The sequence below is a fragment of the Lissotriton vulgaris genome, chromosome 7, assembly GCF_964263255.1.
Source record: "Lissotriton vulgaris chromosome 7, aLisVul1.2, whole genome shotgun sequence".
Taxonomy (NCBI): Eukaryota; Metazoa; Chordata; class Amphibia; order Caudata; family Salamandridae; genus Lissotriton; species Lissotriton vulgaris.
In genome coordinates, this window is record NC_141695.1 from 1,257,976,975 (window position 1) to 1,257,994,794 (window position 17,820).

General features: G+C 42.4%; 1 protein-coding gene across 2 annotated transcripts in view; it reads right to left on the reverse strand.

The window, feature by feature from the left end:
• The window catches only part of GRK6 (G protein-coupled receptor kinase 6), a 627,649-nt gene that overhangs the window by 226,026 nt on the left and 383,803 nt on the right, over positions 1-17,820 (reverse strand). The window contains exon 16 of one of the 2 annotated variants that reach the window (XM_086931797.1): positions 4,898-14,420. The exons of the other annotated variant lie outside the window; for it this stretch is intronic. Coding sequence (XP_086787923.1) covers positions 14,370-14,420 — 51 coding nt within the window. The 3' untranslated portion in view covers positions 4,898-14,369. Of the gene's footprint in view, positions 1-4,897; positions 14,421-17,820 lie in introns of those variants that run through there. 2 annotated transcript variants of the gene reach the window in all.

Here is a 17,820-nt window from a genome sequence, read left to right on the forward strand (position 1 = left end):
ATAGGCAGGAAGGCGTTACTATTCTGTCGCTCTCAAAGGCTATGCACACTGCCATTTGTGAGCTGCAGGCACTGAATATTGTCTTAAGCAATTCTGAGAAAACTAAAACCTCATACTATGCAAGCTTTGAAAAAAGGACTGCTTCCATTGGCTCCTCTGCTTTCTTACTAACCTGGATTTTACTCATTTCCAGGGTGGGTGACTGCCGATGGATACTCTAGATGCAGTCAGGATCATAAGAATTGCCTGGAACTAGAGATTTTTGAGGACTCAAAACACCCCAGGTGGGCTTCAAGTAAACAGGTACAAGCTGTGTGCTGGTGGGTGACAAGGCAATCTGAGAACTGAGCCTGTATGCCTGAAGAGATCGCATCTGACAAATTCAAAACAGAAAATTGCCCAGAGACAGAATATACAAAATAGCCAGAGGCTTTTCTTAAACCAATAAAACCAAATTAAGTTTCAGAACATAAAAGAAATACCACACAAGATTGTCACGGTCGAACCAGATGAGAGCCTTGTTTCGGTATAACTCTCTTCCTGATGGTGTGCTCCACAATTTACAAGTCATAAAGCGTACCCGTGCTTTGATAGCTCCAAGTGGGATTTCTTTTCTGTTGGACTGTTTTACCATAAATGTAAAAGAATACTGTATTTTCTCCTGGGCTGATTGTAAAGAGGCGGAAGGGGGCTTTGGAAGGGAGCAAGAGATGAGCGATTCTCACAATGATGAACCATAATTGATTGAACATTCACAAAGACATATACGGTCATTTAATCCAAAGAAGGATTAGTCTGAAATCTTCAATTAATCACAGGGCTTGAGGAAAGAAAGCCACACCTTGAGAAGATGTGGTATTCTCCAACTTTGGGTTTGTTGTCCACACCACAATCCTGATTTTCCAACCCCTCCGCAAAACCTTATTTGAAAACTCTTCCTGATGAGCAAGTCGAACAGCCACTCCACTCTGGTTCCATATGCCCAAGATGCCTACCTGAGGCAGACAACTCATCCTAGCCACCCTAAAGCACTCTCAAACATCCAATGAAGGGAACAGCTCCACCATATTCTGTGCGGCCTTGCCCATTTAAGATTTTCTATGACACTATGCTCACCACCATTGTCACTCCGACCAAAGCCATCATCATTGCCTCCCAAAACAAATAAATACAGCTTTCCTAATAATTTCAAGGCCTGCCAAACCAAGTCAATCATACATGTACCTCTATCCAATGATCTACAGCTACTGATCAACCATTAATGGTTCCACAGATAACCTGTCCAAAAAGAGCTAGGCCACCCACATTTTGGAAGGAAATAACATACTCTGGTTGTCAAGGAGGCTTCACACCTGTAATAAAAAAACAAGTTGGTAGAAACACAGTCACAACACTATTACTACTGGACCAATGAGCGGCAATAAACACAGTTGATCACTTAATGGTATCAGAAGCTGAACGATCTTGCTATTCAAGGTATCATGCGGGAAAGAATATCTTCCTACAACTGAAAGATCCAGCATCTCTCCCCATTTTCTTCATTTTCTTTCTACACCAATTCTGGTATCCTTGTTTTATTTAGGTCGCCCCTCCACTTCAATGCCTACCTCAGCCCACCAATGGAACTCAACATGTCCTTTGATATAACCTTTTACACTGATGCTGAAGAGACCCAGATTGTCCTCAAGCTAAAGAAAGCAGCGTATTTCAAACCTGTCTAATCTAGATATCTTCTTACCTTCAATCCAGAGAACAATAAAGGTTGATCAATCATCTTAAACTCAACTCAAAGAAACCGAAATCTCCAAATGGCCAATCTGAGGCAGTTACCACCCTACTAACACCGGTACTCAGGAATTTAGATCATCGCCAGTCACATCAACTGGTGTAAACACTGCGAGACATACTTCAGTGCCTGAAAGTGAATCAAGTTAACTGAAGACTTTCTTCTCCACAGAAACACTGTGCTGTGCCATAGCTTCCCTCATCTAGTATTCCTTCAGAGAAGCTAAAAGTCTCATTGCACAAATTATGATTATAAAATGCTCAGAACACAGCAGCTGCACAACTGCTATACCTTAGCCTAGGATGTAGCATCATTCTTACTGCTTAGGTCTTCCATTGGTTTCCCAATACTTGATGCTCGTCCTTCTATGGCCTGTGCATCACCCACAGCACCATGTATGCCAAAAGACTAACTTTATCCAAGTGAAATTTCTGCTGCACAAACAAAATAAGATACTGCTCAAGACTGACACTTCTTCGGACCATCCCACACTTCAAGCAATCACAGGTGCTACTCCTTTCTCTATTTAGGAAACCAAACTACTGATATCAATGTCGGCAAAGATGAGAAACATTCAGGTTCAACTGGAATTCAGGAAGGCTGTAAGGAGCAGTTTGTTACCAAACAGAAGAGTCCTTTACCATGAGCACAGCATAACATCAGCTCACTATTCAATATCACCACAATGAAATTAGTATCACACAATAAAATGGCAAGTATGAGCATCTAAGTACCACTATGCAGCTAGCACTTCTCTTGGCTTCACTCACAGTTAAAGTACTACTACAAGCTTTCCTCAACATAACCACACTCCAGCAGTCCTCATGCACGATCTGAAAAGTATTCCCACGTAGGCTACGATATAACCCCCCCCCCCCCGCCCCCCCCCTGAAAAACACAATAAACTGCAAATTCTCCCACCCATCCACCAATATTCACTTTAGGAGGTATGAACGCTATACACATGCTGCAACTAAAATTTAAAAAAGCGCAACAGTACATTTCAGCAAACAGTTTTTTCCCCTCTCTAATACTTTTCTTGCTATCACTTGTACAGTAACCTTAGAAAGGCCTTCTCAAGAAAGTCAATGACCATGGTAATGTGTAATTGTTCTACATGTCTGCCACAATCAGCAGCAACATCTGCGAGCTGGCACGCCCAGCACCATATCCTCAACGTGACTAGATCTGCTGACAAAGCAGGGGGAAGGCATAAAGACATCCGATATCACCCTAAGTACTGTCTCATGTGTACCATCTGCTGACTCGTGTTTCAGTGACTATAGAAATCAAGCTCTCCCGGCAGTGATGAATATCCGATGATGCCTCCTAAAAGGCACACACGTATTTTGTGCACATTCATGTCAGTACTTGCTTAAGAGAACTCTAGGTCACAGGGTCATAAATAGGATTGCAGTTCCTAGTAAGTATTAAGTCTTAGAGGTATAGCTCCCTGACAAGGGCACTGAAGCACTGTCTTACACACGTCTCACATAAAACATTTATCTAGATATATATAAGTTTGACTGTTAAGAGTCCTAATACCAGTCGCCCTCTTGACAAAACAGCATGGCGATTGGAAAATGGCAATCTCCTGTGCACTCTTGGAGGCGATCTGTGAAAAATGTTGGGTGTTAATAAACAGACCAGACACCAGGATTAAGCACTAGATGGATACACAAGACATTTACAGTGAGGTTTGCAAATAATGCCAGTTTTCAGTATGTATGTCAGTGGATATTTAGATTCACTCCCCCCAATTGCATCAGTGATATGAAAAAGGAAAAAAAGACAGCTGAAACAGGGGCAGACTTTGCAATTCAAAACAGTGATCAGATCATTTCCTGCCATAGGGTGTTGCCGGGGAGGGGAGGAGCTGGCATCGACAAACGGCATGAACAATTGTCCCCCCCCCCCCCCCCCCTTCTATTTTCTTTATCGCAAACGAGAGCAGACTAAAATGTGCAAGTTCTATGTAAAAAAAAAAAAAAAGAGAGAAAAGTACAAGTGGGTGAAAATAACACAAATGAGTTGCTGCAAACCATTTTACTAGTAAACATTGAAGTATGTGGGTTTTATTTGTTGCTTAAAGACGACAAAACCTGGAACATGATGACGTTGATGGTGGGAAGAGTATCCCACACTACTGGAGTCCTGCCAGAGATTGACAGCTTGCTTCTTTCAGATTGTAGGATTTCAAACGAGATAAACTTTCCACTGATATGGAAACCTGCACTCCTGAAACCGTCCTCCAGTAATAGTGCCAATATTGTGGCAGCTTTCTTGAAATGCAAAGATCCTGCAGCACAGGTTAGGCTAGGAAGCATTACTTTTAAATAATACAGTTTAAATACCACTAATACATTACCTCATCCCTAAACAAGTTCAGATGCTTTCAAGCTCCTACAGAAAAAACATTAAAATGTCTTCATAATAATCGTTAGTAGGGAGACATAGAAAACCCTAAGGTGCAAAATCGATGTAGAGTGGGATTTGTGCACTGGACTGGCACATGGCAGGGGGAAGCATCGAGAAATGACCAGGTCGCAGAAGGTGTTCAGCATCACCTCTGTACACAGATCTGTGTAGGCAACCAAAGAGTGTGCTGTAGCACTTGGTGGTCCAGTCAGGTCACCTGGGAATACGGTGCAGCCAACCATCGGTCACCATGTATTGGTGTTTTTGCTTTTTAAAACACACCTGTCACTTTTAGGTAACTTCGGATGCACCAGACACAGCGGCGCACAGATGCACACACAGGTTAGGTGATACATAAGACTGACGAACATAGGTCCTTTCTAGAGAAAGGGTTGTCATACACGTTTTTACATTGGCTGTTTTAAGTGTTGCTTGTGCGTCGGTTTTAGATATCACCTTGCGTCAATCGCTTATTGGTATCACAGCAGCTGCCAATTCTAGGAAGGTGGGTATGTCCGGATGCCGAATCAGGCTGAAATAGATAGGTGCGCTGTGCAGTACAGATCGAAGCATGAGGAAACCCAATCCACCTTTCTGCCTTCCTGTCGGCATACGTGTACATTCAAACATTGCGTGTCCTACTATTCATATTCAGGAATATGCACACAGGACAAATGAAACGCAGACAATGTCTTTGGCTGAAATCATGTGTATTATTCACAGTCCAAGATGCTCGCCTCAGAGCTACAATAAAAACATACAATATCATATTCTCGATTGGAAGAGGAAGATACAGGTTATTGCTAGGAACTCAAACGGACAAATGTTACAGCTGTACAGTACAAGGGTTGGAATGCTCGTAAAAACGGTATAAAAATGCAACATATAACTTTGTAAAAAATAAAAGGATGAAAAGAAAACAAACAATTATAATAGAATCTAACAGGGCAGACAGCAGTATGAAGTTGTCAAAAAGGATGACAGAGGCTCCCATTTCGTCACTCCCTCACGACTAGCATGACCTGTGCGTTTTGGGAAAAAATGAGTTTCTAGACTGTGTGGTAAAGATTCTAAAAAGGAGAACTTCACTCAGTACCTCTCAAAACCATTTGTTGCCTCTCTGGGGCACACACATCCAGTCAGGGCCCACCCACCCTTCAAATATCCACATGCTTACTGCACCTTCTTTCTGCCGTACATAGAGATCCGGGGAATGTACCCTAATAGGCCCATAACACATCTTAAAAGGAGCACCTATAATTCTAAAGGCCAACATCCCTCACCTTGAGACAAACATCCTCTCAGTCCGCCTCTCTCCCGCATTCTGCTTTCAGGGCCCACACCTAGCAAACCATGAGTGGGGGAGTAGTAGAAGAGAGGGGAAGTGAGAAAGACATACACGCATGCAACAACGACCTATCTAGACACTCATCAGTTCACCCAACTTCAGCCTCTCCCTGCGGCACAATGGCATTCTATAGAAACACCACCATCGTCCACATCATTCACAGATTTCACCTTCCTAAATGTTAATTCAGTCACAGCCCGTATCTCCATCTTTAACAGTGCTACAGGTACCAATAAGCCCCAGACCACTCTAACACGCACAATGTTGTCCTACGGCTCGTAAGTTCCCCCACTATCTAGCACTTACATTCATTCTACCACATTGTGGGCGTCTACATGCTTCCTATGATTCTTTTCTAATAAGGTCCTTTTCTCTCCCTGTGCCCCCACAAGGCCACTAGTACTCCAACACACCAGGACAACTCCTCTTACTCTGAGCTCCCGTGACCTTCCCTCGTGGTCCCTCTAACTCCGATGACCTGCTCAGCCCAAGCACAGTTCCTACAGTCCTCCTGTGCCCCAAAACTATCCTTACTTCCTCATGGCGTATGAAGGGAGGACTGTAACAAAGTATCTTCTCCTTTTATACACGTATGGGATCACTCTATATTCCCCATCGTCACACTATGAAATAATTGGGGGAATATATAAATAAAATGGCAAGTATAATTTTCTCTTCACTGAGGATACCTTTTCAGTAGAGACCGTTTTCACCTACACTGTTCTGGTACTGCAGGTATTTTGACTTCACAAGTGGCCAGCATCTAGGTCAGATTGTGAGCACCAACTACACTGCCCCAACTGGTAGGCGCGAGGGTCATCTAAACATATCAAACATATAAATCCTGGATACTTATATTTAGAGGAATATAAAATTTTTCTTCAACACAGAATCTTTTATAGACTCACACACATAATTCGTAGAGGAGGGAGCTGTAAATGCGTGTGAGGTAGACATGCCAGACCTTCAACAGCAGAGAAGGCATGGACTCCAGCGATGGCCTTGGTGACTGTCATAATATTGAAAGACCACTGTGATGAGCGGGCTGGCGTCAATGTATAAAAAGATAAACCTGAAAGAGAGGTGGGGGAGCAGCAGAGGGACTTTTACATCGAGAGTGAAAAGGTGAAGATGCTGGTAAGACTTTGGAGTGGCCTGAATTTAAGCGACACAAGTAATTCCTTCCCTGAGAGGGCTTGGGATCTGGAGATAGGTTTTCAGCATTATGGGAGGACAGAGAAGGGGCCCAATAAGAAATGCAAAATTCCAGAAGCTTTGAGCGACCTGTTTCGAGTAAAACTAAACCAGTTCATTGCTCTCCGTGCCCCAAATGAGAGATTCTCTGGTAAATTACAAAACTCAGGACATGATGGTCTGAATAGAGGCAATACACACTCTAAAAGAGGTGTCATCATATAACTTTTCGTCTTACTGGGCTCAGGTTTTAAAAAGGGTACTATTATTTTTCATGCCCCATAAAGTAAATGAGATAGCCTTCTGGTTTAGAGTACAAAACTGTACTGATCAGCAGCTCATACCGCAAAACCCTAAGCAAGGACTGTTGGAGATCTTTTTTCTTCTGAAAGCTCAGAAGTAGTGTAGGGCTCCAGTGACTCAACACCTGCTAGCATTGCATGGTACATAATCTAAGATGGTGTCCAGGGATGACGTCTGAGTTTTCAGTGGGTGAGGAGTTTGTCTTGAATCAAGTTCCACTGAGCACAGAATAACCACCTAATGCTGGGCTTGTAAAACAGGGTGTCATTTTACCATGTCTGCTGTCAGGTGGCCCTTAAGGGAGTTTAAATAAGTTAATTTATGAAAGAAGGAACTGCTGAATAGGTAGGTGTGTTGTATGTATAATTCCAGCTCTTCATCACGTCAAGGAAAATTAAATAAGTTACTTCATAAAAGAAGGAAGTGTTGGATATGTTTATTTTACTTAGGATTCCAGCTCTTCATCATGGGCATCTTCCTTGAAATGCTAAAGATTAGTCTCTCAGCAAATGTGTTGGATCCCGGAACAAATTTTTTTTCAAACCCTTTAAAATAGTTTCTTTAACTATCATAGATAAACGTACCCTTTAGGAGGCAACATATTCTGTCTTTAATAAATGAATTTTAAAGACAAGCAGTGACGAGGAAATACATAAGGCTGAAAATGTCACTTTAATCCCCTCCTTCACACTGACATAAAAAACAAAACATTAATGGGTGCATACAGGCATCATCGATTGGATAACTCAGTTTTGGCATTGGTATTCCAGAATCCTTGGAGTCGGTTAGAGTAGTCCAGTCTGACAGAAAGACCAGACAAAGTCTGAACTGTTTCCAGTTATGTGCCTGTTTTGAAGGCAAAGACTTTGGGGTAGTAACTCAAATAGGATGCTTTCTACTATTCAGATCTATTTGACCGTAATAAACATTAAAAAAGATTAGCAAACACATGCTTCAATCTTCAGAGGTAGATAACGCAGGAGATTAGTTAAAACAAGAATGCAAATAAGTTGCACAGAGGACCGGCCCACCAACTTGTCTTTTGGAGTTTAATCAATGCAGTAATTATGCAGTAATGCGGGTTAATGCGGGTTAACGTGTCAACATTTCTCCAGTGTTTGTTATTGTTATGTTATTTTTACTTATACCGCGCACAGCTGCCCCAGCGAAGGGGCGTCCTGGCGCTTTGACATGGCAAACACAACACAACACTGAAAAGCAGAGGGGCCACAGGAACAACATGGGAGCTAAACAAATAAGAAGGTCTTGATAGCACGTCTAAACTGAAATAGGTCATCAATCGCCCGAATATGAGAAGGAGAGAGTTCCACCAATTCGCCGCTAGCACTCGAAAAGAGCGGCCACCAATTCTGCTCAACCTGAAACGCGGCACCACCACCAGATTCTGGATCTGAGGGTTCGCTGGGGGACATACTGTGTCAACAAATTCTCCAAAATTTGAGGAGACGTACCCTTGAGGATTTTGAACGCAAGGCAGAGAACCTTGAATTTAATCCTCTGATTTACAGGGAGCCAGTGGAGAGAGTGCAAAGATTTGGAGACTGAGCACCACCTAGGCAGACCCATCACCACTCTGGCTGCAGCGTTTTGAACTCGCTGCAGCCGGGTAAGTTCTGACTGATTGATCCCGGCCAAGAGCGAGCTGGCATAATCAAGCCGGGACAACACTGATGCTTGAACCACCAGTTGTCTGGTGGGGGCATCAAAAAATTTAAGGATAGGCCTAAGTCCTCTAATAATGGCATAACAAGAGGCCGCCACCTTCTTGGTATGACAGATGAAACTAAGTGTTGGGTCAAGCCAACCCCAAGATTTTTTATCTCTGATGCCGGAGAGGGGGTCACACCTAGTTCAGAGGGCCACCACTTATCGCCCCACAGCTCCACTTGCCTGCCGAACACCATAACCTCCGCCTTCTTGGCATTTAACTGGAGACAGTTGGAATTCATCCAGTTGGCCACTGCCCGTAACCAGTCCCGGAACCTGGGAGCCTCCAAATCGGAGTCCCCACTCAACGTGACCGCCAGCTGCGTGTCATCTGCATACGAGACCATCGTCAAGCCCCATTGCTTGACGACCGCAGCCAGCGGCCTCACGTAAAGACTGAATAGAGTGGGACTCAATGATGAACCCTGTGGGACCCCCAGGTCCAGCGGATAGGATTTGGACTTACCTGGTGGAATCGCTACCTGGAAGGACCTTTCCGCGAGAAAAGATCGGAACCAGCAAAGGGCAGAGCCCTTGACACCCACTTCCTCAAGTCGCTGAAGCAAAATCCTGTGCGAGACCATGTCGAACGCGGCACTAAGATCTAATAACAGAAGTGCCGCCGTCCGACCCGCATCAAGCCCAGAACGCAGATGTTCGACCATAGAAAGTAGGGCCGTCTCCGTGCTGTGGCCCACACGGAACCCATTCTGGGTAGGGTCAAGAATGTTAGCCCTGGTGAGATGGTCTGCAAGAATGCCATTCACATGGGCCTCACATGGGACAGTGCTGATCTGCAAACCTGTGATTGGCACACCTTATCTGCAGCAATAGCCTTTTTTTTGCTTGAAAAGCTTGGAGCTGCTAGTGTTCCCAACACTGCTGGGGGCTCTCGGGTATCAAGGTTCTAGGCGGAGTTGCTGCTGTTGGCGTGGCCTGTAGCAGTAGGGTATATGAATCCATTGCTCCGAGAATATCTGCATCACCCATGGAACTAATGTACTCATGGTACTCTGGGAGAAATCCTTTCCAATACAGCAGGTTCACTGGTATTTGAAACAGTACAACTGCTTCCAGAGAAAGTAACAGAATCTTTATTAAGCACTCAAACATAGAAGTGAGCCTTATTAACAAGGAGCGTCTCCTGGGCTCTGTGGAAATACTCAAACTGAAAGCTACAGGGAGACTTGGGCCAAGTTGATCAGTTGTCTGGATGATCTACCTCGAAGGTTTCTCTGAAGTACTCTCTTTAGTTCACAGACCGCATAAGTGTGAACTGTTCTACCAAATACCAAAGAGTACAGTCATAGTAGCTGTATAACTTGCAATATTGAGATTTTGTGACTACCTTGCAAATATTGTTACCCAGAGAAGCCATATATCTGCTAAATTGATGTCCGAGATCTTGCAATACAGAATTAAATATCTTGGGCAGAACTGAGACTATTAGGGAAATTATGGGGAATTCTCCCTCGGATGTAAGGCATCCAGACCAAGAGACTTCAATGTATTCACAAATATTCTCATTATTGTTTGACACAATATAACATATTTGCTTGGATGCCTGATTTAAGGTTTTGACAGTCACAACATTTACATCTTCACAAAACAGTGGTTTATGTTAGGCTTTCTCATTGCCCTAGAAATGTCCCCTTGGAAAATAAAGTTGGCTGGCTGAAACACTTCATACAAGTTATTCAATTGAAGGAACGGATGTCATAACACGTTTCCCTTCACTGTATTGCAGTATACCATCCAAGCAAAAGATCGGTGGAGGGGTAGTAAGCACCTTCCGCTATTTTGCCATGTTAGCATCCTAAGCGCAATGATTCTTTCCTTTTTGAAAGGCCTAGCTTAAACATTGAAATGAAGAGAAGCTCCCTTATAAAAAATATTTTTTAACACACTTCCTATCTTCAGACTTGTATACAAGTGAACTGTAGTCAGATGAATAGATGTCCTATGATGCAGACTCAGGCCAAAGTCTGTGATCATAAAGTACTTTATTCAAAGAAAGTACGAGACAGGTGTGTTCAGGGATCATTGTGAGACAGTTCAGAATAATGAACTACCACAAATAAGTTAAGCTTTCAGGGAATATGGAGCGCCTGGATTCTTTAAAGGAGCAGAGCCAACATTATCTCATGTAAAGGGTGAAGCCACTGTGCATCATTTCCTGTTTGGTTTTCCTTTTTCACAAGAGCATACACTGGACTTTTAAGACACATTTTAGGGTGCGAAATTTAAGATTAATTTAGCTACATTGATTTTATTCAATAGATAAAAAAAACTGTTCTAGGTACATACTTTGCTAATAAGGTCATTTTTAAAAATTAAAATCCCATCTTTAAAAATGTAGTGTGGGGACCTAAACGTGTGTGGATATTCGAGTTGGTATCATTATCAAAGGTCACACCGAGAACAACATTTTACTCATCATGAAGACTTTCGTACTCTTGGGCAACCAGGTACTTTTCTATAACATATCCAATTCCAGAGATTCTGCCCTTGTGCCTAAACCAACCCTTTTTCATACACCTCACTAAGTGCCCAGAAACACAGATCAATTCAGGTGTTGCCATCTCTTAGGCACACTGCAAGCACATCCAAATTTATTCTTACAAACTGATCACTTTCTATCAAGCTTCTTTAAAGGATATGGCGCACTCAGGTCCTGCCCCTAAAGGCCCTGTGAGGAGGAACCAGCCTTTCCACTGGCACAACCATGGATTAGCCCTATAAATTCTGATGTATGAATAGAATAAAGGAACGTAGCACCCGTATGGACTAACGTTTTAGAATACAGGAAATTATACAACAGACAAAGGTTTCCTTGCCGAGATTACAGCCATAATTACAAATCTAGGTATGGATTGAAAGTACTGCATATGTTCCTTGTAGAAAGTGAGAACCTTTCCAACATATAAATAATTAAGTATTTAGCAACCAAGTAGGATAAGGCTGGAAAGAAAATATAGTGATGTGCATTTTACTAAAAACTTTGAAAGTTCTGAAACTCAAAACCATATCATGCGCTTGCACACTAAGGGATTCTTTAACCAAAAAGGTCAGAAGCTTGCTCAGTGGTGGTCTGAAATAAAGGCAATTACAAAAACAGGATTCTGTGAATCATGCTATGTAGAACTGGTGAGTATGTACTCAGGGCTTTCAAAGCTTAACAGAAAGCTCAATATTCACATCCCAAATCGGAATGGGAAAAGAGTGGTGCATAAAATATAAATTATATCAATCCCAAATTACAGATTCAAGGCATGTTCCTAAACATTCTCATTGCAAAAACAATCAAGCTTTAAAATTCTTTTAGCAGCTGTAGATAAAGAGAGTATCATATAATAATTCATACGTGTCTTGTCATTTCCTTAACAAATTAGTACTGTCTATTGAGGACTTTAGCGAAAAGAAAGTGCCTTTTCTTTTTTTATGCATTTTGACTTTGTAGATATTTTGTGGCTGCTCCAGGAAGAAGGCGCTGGCCGCCGAAACGCGCGTAGAGACCGAATTTTCATGCCACTTTCTCCTATATTCAATATTCTAATTTTAAAAAAATTGTATATGAATTTGTTATATGTAATTGTTAGGTATACAATGTGATTTTATAATTGCCATTTGATGATACATGAATGATTTTTTACTTGTGTTAATTGTTTAATAAAAGCCTGTTCTTTTAGCCAGCTGAAGTTTTCTTTTATAACGTGTCTGTTCTACATGTGATTTGTACCGCCAAATGTCCTAGGTTGTTACTTTTCATTCATGCATATTTCCCTGGCCTAGGAATTGTGAGATTCGTTGATTCAGGGGGTCCTTGATATATATACATAGGTTTGAGAAGACCGCATCCCCAACCTTTTAGTTCACCAACCAGATCTGAAAAGTCAAGGGGTAGTTATTATGAAACACACCCTTTTGATCACTGGGATTGGTGCAGGAAGATTTTCCTGTTTAGTATGCATACATTATTCACAATGATTGATGAATGCCCACTGACATCGTAGTTTTAAAACAATTAAGATCTGACCAATTGAGACCCATCCATTTGGCAACAAGTTACAACGGGCATTCGCCCAACAGATCAGAGTTTCAGAACAATGTGTACGACTAAGAAAAGCCGAAAGGAATGTATCAATCTTGTGAAAAGTAAAATGCAAGCACTGAAAAACAGGGGTGAGAAAGCAGGAGTCATGAAGTACCTAACATGTTTTCTTTTAAACACAACAGAAGACGGTGACACATCCACCAACTGAGATCTATTAGACAGAAGAGATAAACTGAAATTCATAAAAGCAATTGACGCAGATCGGGTAGAGGGTACCAGTACTTCCTCAAAGTAAACTTGTGGCATTGTGGTTGATCATGAGACCCACCACAAAAGGACATTTTCTAGGTGTTATACCGAGGATTTCAAATAATTGCTCCTGTGACCAAGTAGAAGCATGACTGGCTAGTCCAGGATTCTCTTCACCAAAGTGCTGAAGCAAATAAACTCCCTCTCACCTGTGTGAGGGATCATTTGAAAAGGCCACCTTTCTCACTGACTGGGCCGGAAGGATGTTCTATTTGGCTCAAATTATTGGGACATAGGGACTGTGCATTCATTTACCTTCTTCCTAAGTACAAAGTAATAAAATCCCTGGGGAGCCTGTACCATCTGTGGTAAATCTTTAAGGCTTTGCCTAAAAAGAAATACTGGTATTAAACAATAAATATGGTGGCAGAGCTGAGGCATGCATTGCATGCCACTGTGCAAATACCTTTGTCCTATTTCTTCCTATGGGAGGGAGAGTGGGGTTATGGAGAAGTGGGCTGTGGATACAAGATTTTGGTGAGGTGGTTCTCCTCAAACTACAAACTCCTGTTTGGGAGCACATACACAGGACACAAACTGGTAGCAGCAAATACAGACAACTCTTTCAAAAATCTCATACACATGCCCCTTTATCACACACTCTTCTTTCTCTGACAAACCAAACTGCTGTCCGTATCCTTCTCTGGCATGCCACCTTAACATAAACTAGTGAGTGCTGCTCAGTGCATGGGCTTCTACTCACCAGCCACATCAAGTGTAGCAACCTTCTGCCCAGGCACCAGTTTTAACACATAATGGACTAAATCTGAGGCAGACTTTGGCACTTCCCAAGACTACATAACTCCTAAACACATTTCCTCACTCAGAGACCACATTTGGGTTAGAGATATAGGAGGGTAGTTGGGAAAGCACACAACCCTTAATCAAATTGAAGATTTAAAACAATCTCATCTCGTCCAGAGGTATGCTCAGTTTGTAACCTCTTTAAAAAAAATATATGAACACTCCCCCTTTCACAGATAAAGCCAACTTATAAACATTTATCGTGTTATAAGCTAAAAATATACATTCCCAGAGTTTTGTATTTATACATATACATTTATAACATCTTAAAGTACAAATGTGCAAAGTGTAAACAAGGCGGTCCCACAGGGTCGCTGCTACCTCCTGCCCTGGATGGACGGACGGATGGGCGGCTGGCCTCCTGCACACGGCCTGCTGCCGCACAGATGGTTCTGGTACAGACATAGTTCCTCCGCCAGGGCTTCTTAAAGCCGCGTCGGTTCCTCTTCACTGTCGCTGCAATTTCCACAACAGTCCTGAGAGATGGTGGGGAGGTGACGAGGAAAATCACCAGAAAGAAAGCAGATGGGACAGAGAGAAGCAAAGCAAGCAGAGCAGAAAGTTACCATAGTGAAATACTTTCAGCAATAGAGGGGCGAGACAGCAGGGTCATCATGTGAACACAGCATAAGCAAGATGCTAATCTTGAAAACAGAAGGGGCTGAGCAACGCAGTGGACAAACCTTGTGAAAGCCCAACCCTTACCCACATAGCAGGATTGGTGAACGGACTTCTTACCGTGTGGCACGAGGGGCAACAAGGGAAATAAGAGAGTGACTATAACATTGTAGCAGTTTGGAGCAAAAGAAACCAGAAATCCCCAATAAATATAAATGTAGGAGTTTGCAAAGTTTGTTGCCGAGTGAAGGGCGACTATTCACCAAACAGCAAAGTCATGTCATCTGCGGATATAAAGACTCACTCTCTCCCCATAGTTGAACTGCCTGTGAACCTCAATGACTAACATAGGATTGAAACGGTTTCCTGCATGTGCAGGGCTGCAGACAAGGTGAAAGAGTTGATGCGACTAACACCAATGCAACCCCAACCCTACAGCAAACTAAGCATTGAATAGACTACAGCTGCCTCTCAAAAAACTACTAATTGCTTCAAAACTTATCCCACTGAGTGGGGGCAAAATTCTGCAGCGAAAATGCAGCACAAAAGGCACAAATCTGTTTATGTATGTGACCTGCATGGAGAAGTTCAAATCCATACAGGTTGTGGATGACTTGCTTTAAGCAGCAAGCTCTCTCAGATTCCAGCAGAAAACAGATAAACAAAAAAATTAAGCATTAGGCTTGAGATAAACAAGTCATGAATCAGATTCTGACTCAAGTGGGCTCCCACCATAACATGGGCGGAAGCCAGTGAAGCAGCCGTATTGGCAGAACTCTGAATGGCATCACAGATGCTCTTCCACTGGAGTGGGCCTCTGGTGACAACTTGTTCCAGAAGCCCATTCAACAGTTCTATGCAAACCGTCGCTGCAAGATAATCAGTGGTGTATAATCTAGTACATATCGAACTCATGCAAGAAACAGCACCAGCTGTGGTAGCCTCCAAATATCCTGGCCAGGGCACACTGACAAATGTTTCCCTTACGGACAAAGCAGATGCGTGAGGACGAAAATAAAAAGGGATCTGGAATAAAACAATTCTGGTACGGGGCAATTTCGGTGGACACAATGTAATGTCCAACATATTCAGATGTACTCTTTCCAGAGGATAGTCTAGATTGTACAAACAACTTACAGTGGTATTCAGAAGTGAACACACATTTAGCGGTCTCTAAGGAGGTAAGTGATTTGGTTTGGCAGGGTTTAATAAACAGAAAGAAAGAGTGCATTACCAATGTCTGAAAGAACTTAACCCTTAAGTGGAACTCTGCCATTTCAATCATTCTGGTGGGAAGGGGAGTGTCAACATAGTGACAGACCAATGATGCTCTTTGCCAGTTTGTTGTAAACTGCGCTCTTACTGAAGGCCCAGACATTTTACAGCAAGCAGCAATCCTCCTAACACCTATAGCCTAACACATTTGAGAACCCTCTTCCAGTTCTAATATACAAGAAGTCGGCATGTAGATAAACTGAGAACAGCCAGCCTGCGGAGTTACACTGAAGCTAGCATTTGTGTAAAAACAAGCATTTTGACTCAGGAGAGCAGACGTGACTGAAAAATGCAGGTTTTGAAGTAACGTTTTCAGTGTGACTGAACTGCACAACCAGTGCACTGTCAGGCTCCTCTAGAACCAACACCACAGCACCAAATACTACCACTGTTTATCCAACTATAAATGTAAGGGAAACCATATGAAATACTGCTATATATTTGGGAGCGGAAAATGCAGCACCCAAGACATGGGCTTTTTTACACCATGGAAAGTCCCACTAGTGTCCAATTGTCACTGTTCTCTCTCCAATTCTTACTTTGGAACCTCAAGTGCTAACAGCATCATCCTCAAGGACGAGTAGAGACACTAGACTTGCTGCCTTTCTAAAGTATTCCAGTGACTACTTGGACCGTAGGCCCAAGACGGCCCAGCTTAGTTTTGTTGAGAATACGGTTTTATTTAAGAATGCGGGTTTCGATCTTACTGCTTGTCTGGCTTTGAACGGCTTGAATGCTTGGATTGATTAAAAATCAGAAGAGCGTGAAGGTATTTGGAAAAATTACTACTTCAGTCGTGCACCGCTAAAGAACCTAATCAGAAGTAGATGAAAATAAATTATTTCCATTCAATGGAAGGTCAATTACTTTGTCCTCCACGTCCTCCTGTAGACGAGGATCGTCGTCAAGAGTGGTGACTCAGAAAGAGTAGTTGCCCTGTACCTGGCTGCTGTGCTTGCGGTCTTTGGGCATGACAACCGAATATTTAGCTATGAACTCACCTGTAGAACTGACCTTGCGAAGGGATCCAGTTGGGATTTGGGGGTGGAGGTGTAAGAGAGTACTGACCAGTCATGTCAACCGATGAACAGGGGACAACAAACTGCGTGCTCATTGGCAGTTTTGAAGAATGAACTTCATATGGATATGATTTATCATATGCATCCCAATCTATGACTTCTCTGAACATCAGAGTACAGGTGCTGTAAGTTTACAAATCTCAGCCAAGGCAACATTGATAATAATAAAGATTTATTAGTATATTACCAATTGCAGCAGTGTTCAAAATAATGTGAGGGGTGAGCAGCACTGTTTAGGCCCGTTCAGACCCCCACAAGTATTAAAATTACCAAATGGGGAGGGGGATATTAGTGGAGTTGGGGAGGGGGTGGAAACTGGCCTGGTGGTAAGGATGGTGTTAAGACCATTTATCCATATATTCACTCTACGTGCAGATGGGCCCTCCATAGATTTTCAAACATTCCACATTTTCTTTCACAGATGCAAAAAAAGTGTAACACCATTGATTGATTTAGGTGTCTTTGTAGATCCCTGTATAAGCAAAAATCTAATGTAAATTGAGGACAATTTGTTAAGAGCTTATGTGTACTGAGAGGAACAGTCAACAAGCTTGTGGCTTCAACCTAATTGAACCAAAGGTCAGCAACAACCTAGGTTTACACAGTCAAAGGTAAATTCTGCCAAAAGCAGTGCTTACTAATGAAAACAGAATGGAGGCTAGAAACTCATCTCATCTGCATATTTGTTTCATACAGGTTTCGGGCTGCCAGTGACTATCAAACATTTATGTTTGCATACGTATTAAATACAAAGTTATGTTTCAAGAGCATTTTAATGGCAAAATTCACAGTTCTGGATGATTGCCCTAGTACTAAACCGTTACCATATCTGTGTACATAGCATAGAAGAAAAAGTGCTGGAAGAATGTACACATTAGATAGTGGTTCACAAAGGTCTTCTACT